At 41.1% G+C, this 16,317-nt stretch overlaps 1 protein-coding gene across 1 annotated transcript; it reads left to right on the top strand.

The window, feature by feature from the left end:
• The first annotated feature begins 6,525 nt into the window (after window positions 1-6,525).
• Window positions 6,526-13,361, top strand: LOC118082065 (p53 apoptosis effector related to PMP-22). The gene is made up of 3 exons (XM_035108886.3): window positions 6,526-6,964; window positions 10,576-10,719; window positions 11,820-13,361. Exons 1-3 carry the CDS (start codon window positions 6,763-6,765, stop codon window positions 12,032-12,034), a joined length of 561 nt encoding a protein of 186 aa, XP_034964777.1. The 5' UTR covers window positions 6,526-6,762; the 3' UTR covers window positions 12,035-13,361.
• Window positions 13,362-16,317: the final 2,956 nt, after the last annotated feature.

The raw sequence follows: 16,317 nt of genomic DNA, 5'->3' as shown, positions 1-16,317 counted from the left end.
ACAAAATGAGTGGGTTTGTATTTTATTTTTGAAGGGAGAGAGCTTAAGGAAGGTAAGACTCAGCATGACTGTTACCATTTGACTGTTCACGTAATATTTTTTTTGAGTAACTCATGCAGAAGTCTGTCAACAATAAGTTGTATTCAGTGCTCTGCATGCATAGTTCTGCTGGCTCCTTCCCCTGTGTGTTCCCAAAATCTTTTCTGGAGTGTCCTCTTCTGGAGGGGACAGAGGAGGAAATTCCATTGCATTACAGAAGTACATTGCAGCAGTGGAACTGCAGCACTGGATACTGCTCGTCACTTTTAAGAACTTGCACAGTCATTTTGGAATTTGATAGGTGATGACAAAGACTGGCTCCTTTGAATTTTCACCTGCTTCCGCCCATGGTAAGTCAAAGCACTGAATACACTTCCAAAGACCAAACCCATCTTTTGGTACAGTCTTTCTCATCCTGGTGCCTTCTGGATGTTTTGGACTCCCAATTCCCAAAATTCTTGTCCCTTGGCCATGCTGGTGGCTGCTGAGGGGGGGTTACAGTCCAAGAGCATCTGGAGGATTGGTCTAGAACATGACATTTCCTTGAGTATTGGTTAGCGAAGGCATCTCCAAAGATAAATCCAGGCTGATAATCAGCCGATGGGTGTTTATGTACATAGCAGTGCCATTATGTCACCAGTTGAAATGGCGCTTAAGCATGCCATGGGCTTTCCCCCTTCTCAGACACATTCTTAAATTGATGTTTTGAGTCCAATACATTCACCTGCCTTGGAAGCTGTGCTGAAGTTGTTTGATAAAATTGTATCTGGAGCACCTCCTAACATGATCAATGAAATGAAGAGGGAGTTTAGTATTAGTGCATGCCTTACACTTGCAAACTCTTTTATTGTTTTTCATTATAAGACTTATTTTATTAAGTAGAGTCAGCCTTCCATTTGCCATGGGATAGCAAGATTTAAATAGCTCCTTTTTGTACCCCTCAGTTCCTACAGCAGTTATTGTCCTCTGTTTTGTGGAGCCCAGTCTTCATGCCCCACAACCTACCCCCAGTAGGAACAAATGTTTTAAATTCAACAAAATGTGTCTTAAATGTGGAGGGGGAGGGATGCTTTTGGTTTGTATAGACTAGGGATATTTTTTGGGACACATAATTTGCTATTTTGCTTAATGGCTTATGTTCAGATGTTATAGAGTAGAAAGTCTGTTTTTACTAATTGCTTGTACTAAATGATCAGGTTTTTGTATCATACGGACGTCAGTTAAATAAACAGTTTTGATACATTAAAATGGGAGTGTTTCATTAGAAAATGACATGCATGCCTTGGATTGGTTATGCAGGGAAAGGTTAACATAATTTAAAATAAATAAAATAGCTTTTGACTTCTTAAAGAATAATTTCAGTATGCATTTGTAAATAAATGAAGCGTTTAAAAATTATTAAAGTTATATTACGCTAATAAAACTGGGAAATGTTTTTAATTTTTTTAAAAAAAACAAAACAGAGGGTTGGTGTTATTGACAAGATAATTAGAACACAGGCAGTGGCTGTGGATTACAGATGGCCTGTTCTCACCATCACAGAGGGTGTGGTGACTTCAAGCAAAAGTCAGTTTGCACCCAGGACAACTGAGTAAAGCCTGATGCAATTGTGGAGACATTATTTTTTACATGCCATTGCAAATCACCCAGTGGCATGCTGGAACCAGCAGAGGTTGGCTTTATTCCAAGCCACAATGGCATATACTACTTTTACAGAGGCATGTGCTTTGAGGTGAGTCACAGCACCCCGAATCTTACAAAAGGCACTGCCAGCAAGTGCCTTTTCAGGCTGCTGGCCCTGATGCTATTCCATCTGAAGTGATCAAAGCCAAGTCAGAGTGGTGGGCTCCGATACTAGCGGAACTCTTCACTGTGATAGATCTGGAATTATGCCTAAATCATGGCAGCAATCTATAATTATCCCAGTCTTTAAAAAGGGTGACAAAAAGCTGCCATCCAACTATCGGCCAATAAGTCTATTGTCAAACATCGGTAAATTGTACGCTAAACTAAATCTGTTAAATAAACTAACTACAGTACTTGGATTGATGAGAATAACATCATAGATCCAGAGCAGGCCAGGGGAATCCACTTTATGCAACTGCATGGTGTTACAGTGTTACCTCTACTTACGAATTTAATGCGTTCCGAACCTAGATTTCGGTACTTTACTTGATCAAAAAGCTTTATACAAAGAACACCTGTTGTATAAGAACAACTCCAGGGAATGAAATGACAGATCCTGTCATTATAAACCGAGGAGTAAAGCAAGGCTGTGTACTCTCTCCCTCTCTTTTTAACCTTTTTCTTAACAACTTCACTTCTTCACTAAAACTGGTGGACGCCCATAGCCCAAAACTCAATGCATCAAGCATTCCCACCCTCCTATACACAGTTGATAAGATTTTGCTTTCACAGACAAGAATTGGCTAAACACGTTTGCTAAATTCCTGTATTGACTATCTGCCCAGAATGAAATTGTGCATGAACTTTGATAAAAGCAAAATAATGGTTTTTGGGAATTCACACAAGAGCTATAGCTGGAAATTTGGTAGAAAACCTATCCAGCAGGTATTCAAATTAGTCTATCTGGGAATTACATTCCATCATAGGCTTTTTGGTCCTCGCACCATGCAATGGCGGTGAATGACAGTAAGATGTCTATGCAGGCCATAATGCGTTTCTTCATAACAAGAGGTAATTCGCATATCCCCTCTGCCCTTAAGGTCTATGGAATTCCATTCTGGCTGCTAGGGTTTACCCAGCTGGTAGAACGAGTGCAGGCAGCTTTCCTTTTAAAGATTTTTGCTGTTCCACACTGTGTACGTTATGCAGCCTTGAGTCTAGAGCAGGGGTCCCCAAACTACGGCCCCCGGGCCGGATGCGGCCCAATCGGCCTTCCAATCCGGCCCGCGACGACCCCCGCCGCCCGCTGCCACCGCCCGCTCTCACGGCGCGCGGCGCAGCGACGATCTAAATAATCGGCAATAAATCGCCGAAAATCCTTTGTGCGCATGCGTATGGGCCTCTCCCGACCCGGAAGAGGTCATTTCTGGTGCACTTCCGGGTTGGGGGAGGCCCATATGCATGCGCACAAGCAATTTTCGGCGATTTCCCCCCGCCCGTGTGCGTGTGCGCATGCGCACGGGCGCGCACTCCCCCGCCCTCCGGCCCGCTGCGCGCGCACTCCCCTGCCCTCTGGCCCGCCGCACGGTAAGTCTGGGGACCCCTGGTCTAGAGGGAGGTCAACACAAGGTAGTGACTGTCGCCTGGGCGAGATTTCTTCTATGAGCTAGTTAAACATCTGCCTTACAACAGATCAAAGCAACTCGGGCTGTCAGTGGAACTTTTGTGATCGATGTCCCTACCAACTGCCAAGGCTATAATAAAAACTAGGTTGTGGGATATTGAACGCCAGGAACTAACAGTAGCAGCAGAGAAAACATGTTCCCCTCTTTCAACTTTCTTGGGCACATGAAATTAACCACAATTATCTTGAATTTTTGCTTAACCCTCAAGAAAGAAGGGCATTTTCACTGGCCAGGTTTAATTCAAATCCACCAAACCTCCTTTGGGGAAGGTTCTTGGGCAGGGTGGAAGGAGAAAGAATTTGCCCATGTGAAGACCACCTGGTGGAAACTCTTACACATATGGTTCTTAAATGTAAACTATATGCTGATCTCCGCCAGCAATTCCTAGATCAACTCTGCACCCCCAAATGGAAACCAGAGTTGGAGGTCATACATTTTCTATTACTGGGGAATGATCAGGAGCCCACCAAGTTAGTGGCTAAATATCTTTATTTGGTTTTTTGTCATCGAAACACATTGTAGACGTCTGATCTCCCTGGAGACCTAGAGATGTGACGATAGACTGCTTTGCCTCTTTTCTTTTAGCAAATGTTTTGTGCCGCTGGGGAGGTGGTAATTCTGTATTGATTTCTTATGGATGTTTGTATGTGATGCCAATAAAAAGTTTGATGATGATGATGATGTGCCTTTTCCAAAGCAGCTACACACTTCTAGATTGGCAACAGAAGAGCCAAATCAAAATGATGATAATCATGTGACTAGTTCTGACCTTAAGGACTCTTTTTGGTCCTCTTAGTTCACCCCCAGCAACCCAATGAGAACTGAGTGTGCTCAGTAGCCAGGAATGCTGATTGGTGGGAGAAATGGGAAATAGGGGGGGAGGGGGGAATGGAATGGTGCCTCCTGGCTGGCTGGTGTAATTAAATAGTAGCAGTCCACATTAACAGTTGATGATAAACCTACCCTCCATTCAATTTTCAGACCACTTGTTCATCACATTTTACAAACTGCTGCCACTGGATATATCTAGCCTTTCATTCCCACAGAACGGCTTTATATTTGCCACAGAAGTTACATGTCTTGCCCTAGTCCCACCACTGACATTCATATAGGGCAGGTGTGGGGGACCCCTTGGCCCTCAAGAACTTGCTGTACTACAGCTACCATCACCCTGGTCATTGGACATGCTTGCTGGGATTGATGGGAGTTGTAGTTCAGCAACATCTTGAGAGTCTGATGTTGGGGATATCCTTAACGTGTTTCACCCAATGCACAAGGGGCAGGGTGGGACCCTACCACCACCACCACCACCACCGATATACATGCCAGCCATCATTCCACACACACCCCTTGCACCCCTTGCACTGTGCATCTCTGGCCACATGAATGACCAACGGGGGAAATGATCATGAACATATCAGTAGCAGGCCTTCAATCTCCTCATATTCAGGATGTGGAAAGTATTGTACGCATCCTATCTTAAAGTACCAGTTTATTCAATTCCCTGATTAAACTTAACAGCTTGGAGAAAAGGACAAGTGATACTGTAGATCACTAAACGGTGAAGCGGAAGAACAGCCCCTAAATCACCATCCTTATTCCCCCCCCTATTTTGCCATTAGGGCAGCTTTTAAAAACATATTTAGTATGCAAACGTACATTAAGAGTGCCTTAAATTCCCCCCTAACTACCCATACAGATAGCAAGTGAAATCTCTGCTGTTGTTCTAGAAATCCAACAAGCAGATCCATTATGGCAGCCTTGACCAATCTTGTGCCCTTCAAATGTTCTGCGGTTGTAGTCCAAAACATTTGAAGGGCACTAGGTTTGTGCAGATTGCATTATAAGATTCATGTTCTTACATTTCAAAAGTCTTAAGCACTAGGGGGAAAGAATGGGAGGTATCCATTCAAATAAATAAACAACAGAACGGAAATTATTATTGTGGTCTGCTTACAAATGCAGCCTTACTCAAAGAGCAGCTCAGCAAAACTGCTGCGGTTTTGGACATGAGTCAGTTGTTGATACCATGAGAAGCTCCTCCTTGCCCCCCAGCCAACTGCTGTCTGTCTTTGGATCATGAGGAGAAGTAACTCCCACAGCAACAGCTGCTGAGGCATGGAGTCTATGATCCCACCCTTTCCATTTTAAAAGGACTGACTAAGGGCATCTTGCCTGAGGGTCCCTCGCAGTCTCTTATTTCTCATTCAATCTGCTACACAACTAACAAGATTGGTTTCATGACATATTTTGTGCAGATCTTGTGTTGTTGCCCAAAATAAATTCCAGTCGGCCGCCATTTTTTAAAATTTTCGCTCAGGCTTCTGAAATGGTTTGAGATAAGAGTTAGGTCTAGGTTGACCTCAAAACCCCATCTAAATTGGTTGAATGGTGAATATGCAAGAACATGTTTGTGCTGGTGAGGAGCTGGCATTAGCTGACTTGGCTGCTAGCTGTGGTTTTAGGGTCAACGCAGACCCTCCAAGTGCCCCCCTTTTCCAGGGATGTCCCTGATTTAGAGAAGCTGTCCCAGTTTCTGATTTGATCCCCAAATGTCCCACTTTTCCTTAGGATGTCCCTATTTTCATTGGAGAAATGTTGGAGAGTCTGGTCAATGCTAAACTGGAGACTGAGATAAAGTCAGATTTGGATTCAGCAAATCAAAATTCATTTCATAAAGCTCTCAAGCAAACACACTCCCCTCAAATAGCCTCCAAACATGGCTGACAGCATAGCTGGCACTGCCTCCTTTCCATTGGCAGATTTTTGTGAATCCACAATTTCTCGAAGAGAATTTTAAGCCTTTTTGCCAAAGGAACAACTCCTAAGTATCTTTAGTGGAAGCCGTCACTGTTACAGTAAGATAAAATTAAACGATGTTTGTTTGAAAGTATGGATAATATAGCCTATCAGTATCACCCTCAAGTTGCATTGGCACGACCTTCTGTTCATCCTTCATAGAGGTAAACCAGGGGCTACTTTTGCTGTTCACTATCTTTCTTTTCTCTCTTCCCGCCAATACATCACACTGCGAAATCTTAAAGCCAGGAAAGGGTAAAATGCTAATGGCAATGGGTCATAATAATCATTTAATTAGTAGCAAAAAGAAAAAGAAAAGGGAGGGCGGGTTTCAAGGTGTGCACAGCCTGAATTTTCTTTCCAGCTCAACAGGTTGTTGCAGCTACTTGTTCAGTGAAATGTAGGTGGAGCTTTTTCCTTCAGCGCCTGTCTGGATCACAAAGCTGCTCGCTGTCTTTGTCTTTCTTCCTTTCTCTTTTACACACACACACACACACACACACACACACTTCATAAACCTTTATTAAACTACTGTTTTCCCCAGGCTGCTGAAGCAAATAGTAGGAAGACTTTTTTGCTTATCGGTCAAACCACTAGAGAAGACCCAAACAAGATGGTTCAGTATGGTCTGGACTATACACGCTGCAGATGGATCTTGCCTCTTCTTCTGGGCTTAGCAATGATCTTTGGTATCATTGCACTGGTTGGTTGGGGCTGGGTATACTCAGAAACCCGACCGTTTATGCAACAAGGCTCGTTATGGAGATTATGTACTGAACAAGAAGAATGGGAATGCATATCGCTCATGGATTTTGGTAAGAATCACAGTGGTAAAGACTATGATCCAATGATAGTGATTAGTCTACTCAAGCTTTATATCATCTATCTATCATCTATATCTATCTATCTATCATCTATCTATCTATCTATCTATCTATCTATCATCTATCTATCTATCTATCTATCTATCATCACCTATCTATGGTATCTATCTATCTCATCTGTCTATCATCTCCTATTTGAAAGGAGAGCTTAAAGAAGAAAGAAACTACCTTTCATTGGTAAATATGTGTAATGTTTTTTTCTTATTCTGGACTTGAGTGCATCTGCTCACTTTGACCAATATCTCCTAAAATTTCTTCAAAATAGAAATGTTCAGAAATTATTTTTAAGAATGAATTTTAGTAATTATGACAAGGAGTGATCTTGAAATGCTAGAATGAGGCAAAATCCAGTTACATAAAGGAGTAATCTTCCCTCAAGTTTTCAAGGAGCAGTTTTATATCCATGACAGTAGAACACGTGCTGAAAGTATAAGCAGAGTTTGGTTAACAGCTTCCTTTTTATCTCCCCTGCATTTTCCACCATGACAAGAAATAGTTTGGGGTAGACATGGAGATGACATCAGGCAGAGAATCTTTAAACGAAAGCATACTGTAAAGAACTGTTGTGTGGAACTGAGCTTTGCATATTCAGATGAATCATGTGATAGAGCCTGTGTTGAACTATGTGGGAAAAGCATAATATTAATGAATAGGATGGAAATTTATTTGGACAAATGGTGTAATGTATATCCAAACTGTCACTTTGGGTAATTTTCTGTTTAGCAAATCTATATCTGCAGTAGAATAACTTTGGTCTACTTTAAGATGTCATTCCTCATATCTGACTTCTTTCTTAAGATATGCCCAGGAATGAAGCATCTTCTTAATGCGGACTCCCTGTTTCCCATATAACATCAGTTTTGAAATCCATATGACTTCCTTCTGCTTCCTCTTGTGATTCACAAGAGATTATGTTGGTTAATTAGCAATTGCAATAATTGTCAGGATGAAAAAAATGTTAAAATAGGATTAACAGCAGGAGAAAATCTGGGTTGTGGGCTGGGTCAATTTATGAGCTGGTCATAATATGTAAAAAATGCAAACCCACTAGTAAAAAGTAAGCGCTCACCGTTTTGGTCAATTGATAAACAGCACCTTCCCTCCCTGGTGGATATGTTAATTCTTAGTGCTCTCCTATCAAGTTTGGGAACTGATTTTAGGAGTCAATGATCAAAATACTTCTGTTTCTTTCTCACCCTTTAAATAAGAAATGTTAATTTGGCTTTATAAGTCTTCTTTTGAGGTTTGTATGTAATGTTCCAGCCGTTCTTAAGCATTAAATAAATGTGAAACTCTCTATGCTAGGTGGTAAAAGATGGGGAGATTGCAGAACAAAACAATTTCAGTTGACTGTGTGGAGAACAGGCTATAGATAGTGGCCATCTGCGCTACAATAAAAGATGCATTTTGACTCATGTGTATCTCTGTATAGATAGTATATGGCTACGTTACTTTAAGGCCGTAATCCCTATACATACTTACCTGAAAGTAAAATTTAGAATTATGTTTTATGTTTTAAAATGCATTCTTTTCCCTGAGGAATTCTGAGCACTGCATTTTGTTGTTGGTAAACGACAGTGCATTGCAAACCTGTGATTGGTAAACTACAGTGCCCAGAATTCTTTGAGGGAAAGAATGGGCTTTGAATGTGCTTTAAAGGCATAGTGTGTACATTAGTCTGATACAGATTCTTCTATGTTTTTCTTTGGCTTTGAGCCAAATGCCATAATACATCGGTGGGGAGCCTGTGGCCGTGTTAGATGTTGTTGGACTTGCATCATCCCCAGCCAACATGGCCAATGGTCAAGCATGATGAGCAAGGTAGTCCAGCAATGCAGTACCACAGGTTCCCCACCATAGCTGCCAAGTTATCCCTTTTTAAAAGGGATTTTCCCTTATGCTGAATAGGCTTCCTTGCGAGAAAAGGGAAAACTTGGCAGCTATGTTCCCCACCATGCCATAAAAATGAATGGAGAGTTAGATAAAGAACTCTGGGCTGCATCTTGTCTCCTTAGGCTTTTCTCCCCCAAAAGACTGCCTTTCCCCCATTCTTCTTAGAACAATTAACCAGCAGTAGAGCATTGGCTGGGTGACAATATGGGAAAAACCTTGCAGAACTAGAGATGGTTTGCAGCCCTAAAGTTTTCAAATATGTTAGAAATAATTTCTATATTGTTTATTTTTTCATTATTTTGTTCCAAAATAACACCAGCATTTTAATCAAGCTATGCAAATGCACATGTATGACATAGTAAGACTTCAATAGTATTTAGTCAATTAAATTGGTTAGATTAATAGACTAAAACCATTTTGACAAACTAAAAAGGTGCCCCTGATCAATTGGCTGGTATATTTTACATATTTCTATTTTGTTTGTGTGTCTTAGCAAAACTGCAAATTGCAACACCCATTTTTAAAAAAGACATTCCCTCTCATGTGCTAGAGAATGGGGAATGCCTCTTGTAAGATTATGCTTGTTGGGACAGCAACAATTTCCATAGAGAGAGACAGAGAGAGTCAATTCCAGTTGACTGTGTTCAATTTAAAAAGCCAGTGGGATCATTAAACAGCAGTAATTTACCCACCTATTCTATATGCTCAGGCACATAATGCCTCAAAAACTTTAAATACCTGAATTAAAATCTCTCTCTGTGTGTGTGTGTGAGAGAGAGAGAGAGAGAGAGAGAGAGAGAGTTTTAAATACTCATTTCAGTAGCAGATGCTCTGCAACATTACACATTGAGTTTCAGGTTTTTAAGATCCTGACTGATTTAGTATTGATTTCGCCTACATGAAGGTACTGTATATGAAAATCCCAAGGCCAACTCTTTAAAATCATTTATTTATTTATTTATTTATTTATTTATTCATTCATTCATCTATTTATTCATTCCTGATTGACACCCGAAGACCAGAGGCAGATGTGTACTCTGGGATTGCTGTCTCCCTGACACTTTCGGGTTATTCCTGCCTCCCCACTTCAGCTTCTACACACAGTGTGTTAATGTGTGTTAATGTGACAGTACTGTATAGTCTTATGGCTAAAGACATACAACAACAGTTCGTAAGACAACCAAGAGTCATTTGTGCCAAGCTCGCCATTGTGTGTACGCATATGTCTTTTGTTCGACAGTCACCTCTGGACAAATAAGTTTTTGAAACAATACCATAACCTGGCAATCCAGCTTAACAGAGGGAAAAGTAGAATGAGTGGATATGCTAAGAGCAGAGATGTCTCCTTCTGGAATAAAAAAACCCCTAATATCTACCACCAGACTTATGTTAAAAGCCCAGTTCATCCTCTTTAACTGTTACATATACTCAGTGCTTTTTTCGGGGGGGGGGGGGGGAAACGCAGGGGTACGCATACCCCTAAACATTTTGTGAATTTAGCCTCATTGTGGGGCAGTATTTCAATATGAGTAGGAAAATGAGAATACCCTTTAACAACATTTTAAGAAAAAAAAGCACTGCATATACTTGTACGGCTGTCTTAGAATAACAGAGAGTAAAATGCAGCTAACTTTTATTTTTATTTTCAGCCTGGGGTAAGGCTGCAGCGGCCACTTTCTTTGTTGGATTTGTAATCATAGTGATCTGTTTTGCCCTGGCCATCATTGCGTTTGCCATCCCGACACTTCGCTTCAACTTCATCAGAGGCATCGGAGGCTTGTGTTTTGTTGCGGGTAAGGCTGCGTTTTCAGTGCAAAGGGTGGGTGCCTGGCTTTGGTTTGGAGAGAGTAGTTGCTTCTTTAGCTGTAGGGAAGATCAACAGACCTTCTTAAAGTGCACCATGAATCAGGAATGTCCTTTTGCATAGTTGCAGTGGGTGTGGTGGTGCAGAGTAGCATGAATTCTCAAAGATTCAGAAGCCTGCTCAGTAATAATTACAGAATGTTACCATCACATGACAAAATATTTAACCGCCATATAAGAGTAAGGATGGGGAACCTGGAACTATCCATTTAAACTCCAGTTCCTATGAGCCGTAACTAGCCATTCTTTTGGATGGGAATTCCAAACGTGGGATGCTGCCACAAGTAACAACAACAACAACAACAACAACAACTTATTTATACCTCACCCATCTGGCTGAGTTTCCCCAGCCACTCTGGGCGACTTTCAGCAAAATATTAAAAGACAATAATTCATCAAATATTAAAAAGCTTCCCTAAACAGGGCTGCCTTCAGATGTCTTCTGAAAGTCAGGTGGTTGTTTATTTCCTTGATGAGAGGGTGTTCCACAGGGCGGGTGCCACTACCGAGAAGGCCCTCCCTGTAACTTCACTTCTCGCAGTGAGGGAACCGCCAGAAGGCCCTTGGCGCTGGACCTCAGTGTCCAGACTGAATGATGGGGGTGGAGACGCTCCTTCAGGTATATTGGGCTGAAGCCATTTAGGGAAGCCCCTTTCTTGCATTGCCACCAACCAAATCTTAGAAAAGGCGGAGGTTCTTATGGGAGGTTCCCATGGGAGGATACTGGTTGCAAAACTTTGAGGGCTTTATAGAAAAGAACCAGCATCTTGGACTGAACCTGGAAACGGATTGAAAGCAAGTGCAGTTGATATAAGAACAGCATAATACGGTCTGAATGCAGAACGAATGCGGAAATTTCTTGGATGCTGTCTCTTGTACCAGCTGCAGTTTTGAACACTCTTTAAGGGCAACCTTGTGTAGAGTGCATTGCACTAACCTAATCTTAATCCATGACGAGAAGGAATTATATTGTTTCTGTTTTCACCACCACTCATTTTTACTTAAAGTGTTTTTTCTTTCTTTCTCGCAGCTGTATTCTCTCTAATGGGCCTTGTCATCTACGCTGTAATGGTCTCAAAATATTTACGTGAAACTTACCCAGGAGTTATAAGGAATCAGCTCGGCTGGTCCTATGGCTTTGGGTGGACCATGTGCCTTATGGGTATAGGTCTCGGATTCTTCTTTTGCTGCCTCCCCCTGTATGAAGATCATATTTTGGGAAATGTCAAACCTTATTACGCATAACTTCTAGGAAGAGCAACAGAGTCATGTTATTGATTTCCTAAACATTTGCATGCCGGTTATGTGCAGACTAAAATATCCCTCAGTCTCCACCACCACCTCAGCCAAACATTGAAGCAGTAGAGCGGCTTAACAGCTTTTAAAAACACATTGAAATATAAGCTAAGGTGTTAAAAACAATACGTTATTCCCATTTCCCTTTTTGGTTTGATGTAGAATAGTTAGATTTTTTTAAATAAACCTTTTTGGTTCCTAGGAAGAACCGGAAATTTTTACCTTTCCTGTTTAATGGGCAGGTTACAATGTAATTGCCTTTCTGTGGCAGAGTAGACCAATCAACCATTCACTAATCAATTGGTGTGATCGAAGACTTACATATTAAATTGTGCATACTTAAATGAATCTGATCTGTTCCTATTGAAAGGGAATTTGGTTCCCATTGTGGTTGAGAACAGTCCACATACATCCTTTTGTTTTAGCCAGTGGATTTTTAATAATTTGTGGGAGAAGAAATTGTCAGTGGTAGCATTATTTAGTCAAGGTAACCTGGCAACTTAATGAAAATCCTAAGAATAGTACTTAGCACTGAAATACTGAAATGTTTTTTTAGTTGCTTAATACGTTAATTGAAACTGGATGAGTTACTTTACTATAATGTTTTATCAGTTGATTCTCTGGCATCTACAGTCCTTACATCTTTCAGGTGTTCCTATATTGCAGAAAAAGAACATTCCCTCATGAGGTATCCAAATTCTGCTGGTGTTTGCTACTCATACCACCAGAAATGAAATTTTTAGCACATGAAAATATATTTAAATTCATTGAGCTCCATTTCTGGAATTTTACCTGCCTACTTGTGTGTTGAGAATACGTTGTTTAAGCCACAATGGGAGAAATGGCTGCAGACAAAATGGCAGGAGTCAACTCATGCTCTCTCATAAGACAGAAGCAAAGCTATGCAAGGTAACCATTTGCTAATATTCCTACTGTGCTTTTGTATTAATCTCTTTTTCTTTATACATTTGCTTTATAATCACATAGCTATCCTCAGTGGTCAGTGCTTTGGGGTGGGGAGAAAGTGGCAAAAGTCCTTATTATGATATTTTCACTGAGGTAATTATTTTGTAATATATTTGTAATTCTGCACAACGATTGGTGAGAAGCAGCACAATCCCTCTTTATTATATAACCGATGCTGCAGGGAGGAAAAGACTAGTAGGTATTGAACTGGAAACTGCCTCACAAGGAACAGACCGTTTGATAGCTAGTTCCTTTATATCATGGATGCCTGCAGGAATTCTTTTTTTGGGGGGGAGGGTGTGTGTGTGTGTGTGTAAAAAATAAAAGCCACCCACCTGTTGATGCATTGTTACTGCTGTTTTTCCTTTCCCCCATCATTTATCCTGACCATCTTACAGGCCAATGCTATGCTTATTAAGCATGTATAGAATTGTAGCCTTAGATATTGTAAGCCTCACTGGTAGGAACTATGTCACTGCTGTGTTTTGTATATTATACAGTATAATGTGTTAGTTAAGTGTTAAACCAACTGTAATTGTGGTTTGAATAGTTGAATTCCAACCCAAGCACACACTGTTCTGACATAATTTAACTACATGTTAAAGATTATATTGTATATTTAAAGTCAATTAATAAAATGTTGCTGTCTGCCACTGTATGGTTAAAAAATGTGTTGGATTGATATGGAAATGCTTAAGGGCCCAGAGACCCACAACAGCTTAGGCATGTGGAAATGTTGCCTTTCAAGCGCATGAAATGGCACATTCATTTAAATATTTGCTTTGGAGTTCTGCTAGATCAGAAATGCAGGTTTGGAATCTATCCCTCCCAGTTCCATTAACATGAAGCAGCAGGTCCATGAAAAAATTAGCGGCCCATTGGCACCCACATGGATTTCGTATCTGGATCGCCAAGCACACTATGAAAAGCATTACACAACACAACTTCTCTCACTTCAAAAGGCAGGTGGGGTCTTGACATTGGGCTGATTCCCCACCTAAGAAGCTCCTGCCCTACATGCAGAAAGGTGTGTATAGTTTCATCAATATGCATGGCACTTTACAAAGAAGAGATATAGGAGGTCCTTATCCCAAGGGTTCACAATTTAAAACCGGAAACACATGGAAACAACAGATAATAGTATGAACTTGTATGTCAAGATGTCCTTCAATACTATGCTTCTTATTTATATATATATATATATATATATATATATATATATATATATATACTTAAGGCTGCATCCAATGTAGTGCTAAGTAACTCATTACAGTCATACCTCGGTTTAAGTACGCTTCGGTTTGAGTACTTTCAGTTGAAGTACACCGTGGACCCATCTGGAACGGATTAATCCACTTTCCATTACTTTCAATGGGAAAGTTCGCTTCAGGTTAAGTACAGACTTCCAGAACCAATTGTGTACTTAAACCGAGGTACCACTGTATTAGGATTTCTGCTTGCGCAGCAGGAGTCCCTCCCCCACCCCAAGACCTGCAGATCACCCACTAACTATAAAGGAAATAAATGTATTTAATTATCTAAGTTAGCCTGGCAGCATAGAAATGTTATCAGCAAACATTTAAAAATTAATACTGAATATTTCTGCTGAATCTCTATTGGAAGGGCAGTCCACAAGTCTGCACTAATAGCACTGAAGCAGCTCCAGATATAGGGCTTTGTGGACAGTTCCCCTTTACAGGGTGTTGAGCTGATGGGGCACAAAATTGAGAAGATCCATAACTGAAAAGATCCATTTTGGCCTCACACAGGGCACCATATAACCAAAGTATGCCCCTGGACTGAAGGCCCCAGTTTCATGTCAGCACCAGAAAGCTTCACTAAATCGGAGGAAAACCAAAGATGTTTCAGTGATCAAACTGGGATATCAGGGTTCAGATGGTCCCCAAGTTATCTCTGATCCAAATTGTTCAGGGCTTTGCAAATTAATACTTGGCTCTTTTCTATGAGTACAGAAGGTTTTGTTTGTTTGTTTGTGCTTAAATGCAAGGACACATTCACAGTTTTCTTTGCCCTTCAGCATGCTTTTAGTGACAGCACTGGAATGTTCATTCCCTCATGATTTTAGTCCAAATACATAATGGTTCAAAACCATAATTTGAGCACAACTAGTTGTAATGAGGTGACAAATTACCTTCAGCTTTCAAAGTCTGTGCATCCTTGCCACAGAACGGATAAAGTGATGCTGAAAATTCAGGGGATGTTTTGGCATGCAGAATGGATTTGGACTGCACACAAGTTCTGGTAAGGTGAGAGCTTTATATCTTAGGATTCTATACACCTTTCTAACAGAGCTCCACAAAGTTTCTCCTAAGGAAGCAGAGTGTGATGCCCTCCAGATGTTTCTGGAATACAACTCCCATTCATTCTTGACCTTGTTCATGCGGGTGGGGGGGTGGGGCTGATGGGAGCTGTAATTCAACAACATCTGGAGGGTACCATGTTGACTATCATGGGAGGGAAGTCAGGAAGTGGTGAGGGGACTTTCAGCTGGCTGTAGTCAAGGGAACAGCACACAGTTAATTCACTGTGCTTAAACACAACAAGGACACAAAACACAAAAAGATGATGATGTCTGCCATGGTTTTAGAAGCATGGGATTGGAAACCTTATTTCAAGGAGGGCCCCAAGGAGGCTGAATTTTTGGACTTGCTCTTTTGCTCAGTAGATCCCCATCACAGTGTCTTACACCTCTCTGTATGTGGCTGGGAATGGATTTGATTTGTCTCTTGGCTGGATTTAGTCCCATTCATGGAGTAGTAATCTTTGTCTTGTCCGCTAGTGAGTAAAGACTAGAAGCAGTATTCATAACTAGTTCCTCAATCCCTGTTTCCCTGTAGGCTAAGATGAAGTGAAATTCAAAAGGGTATTTGGCCAGAAACTTCAGAGGCACGACAATTTTCACTCGTCAACATGCACTGGTAGGACATCATAGTCAGTCGTGGAGCTTTCTGGAGTATCCAGCAAAGGCTAAAATGAATCTGGAGTTTGATTGTTTGGGAAAACCTTTAGACCTGCAAAGAAAAACAATCATAGAAAGCAGAGATACCCATTTTAAAATGTAGCATTCTGTCTATTACTAATTACTAAAATATTGCCTTCCAAAACTGGCTGACTGGGGATGTGGCGTCTTATTTCAGTCTGCCAAGTAATTTAATGGTTTATCTCCTATCTCAGCGTCTCTCTCCTCCTGCCTTCAAATTCCACAGCCACTTGACTTGCAAGAGGTAGGGCCAATCCCAGCTCTC

This window comes from Zootoca vivipara, chromosome 3 (assembly GCF_965207765.1).
Source record: "Zootoca vivipara chromosome 3, rZooViv2.hap1.1, whole genome shotgun sequence".
NCBI classification, from domain to species: Eukaryota; Metazoa; Chordata; class Lepidosauria; order Squamata; family Lacertidae; genus Zootoca; species Zootoca vivipara.
This window is presented reverse-complemented; position numbering and strand designations above follow the sequence as displayed.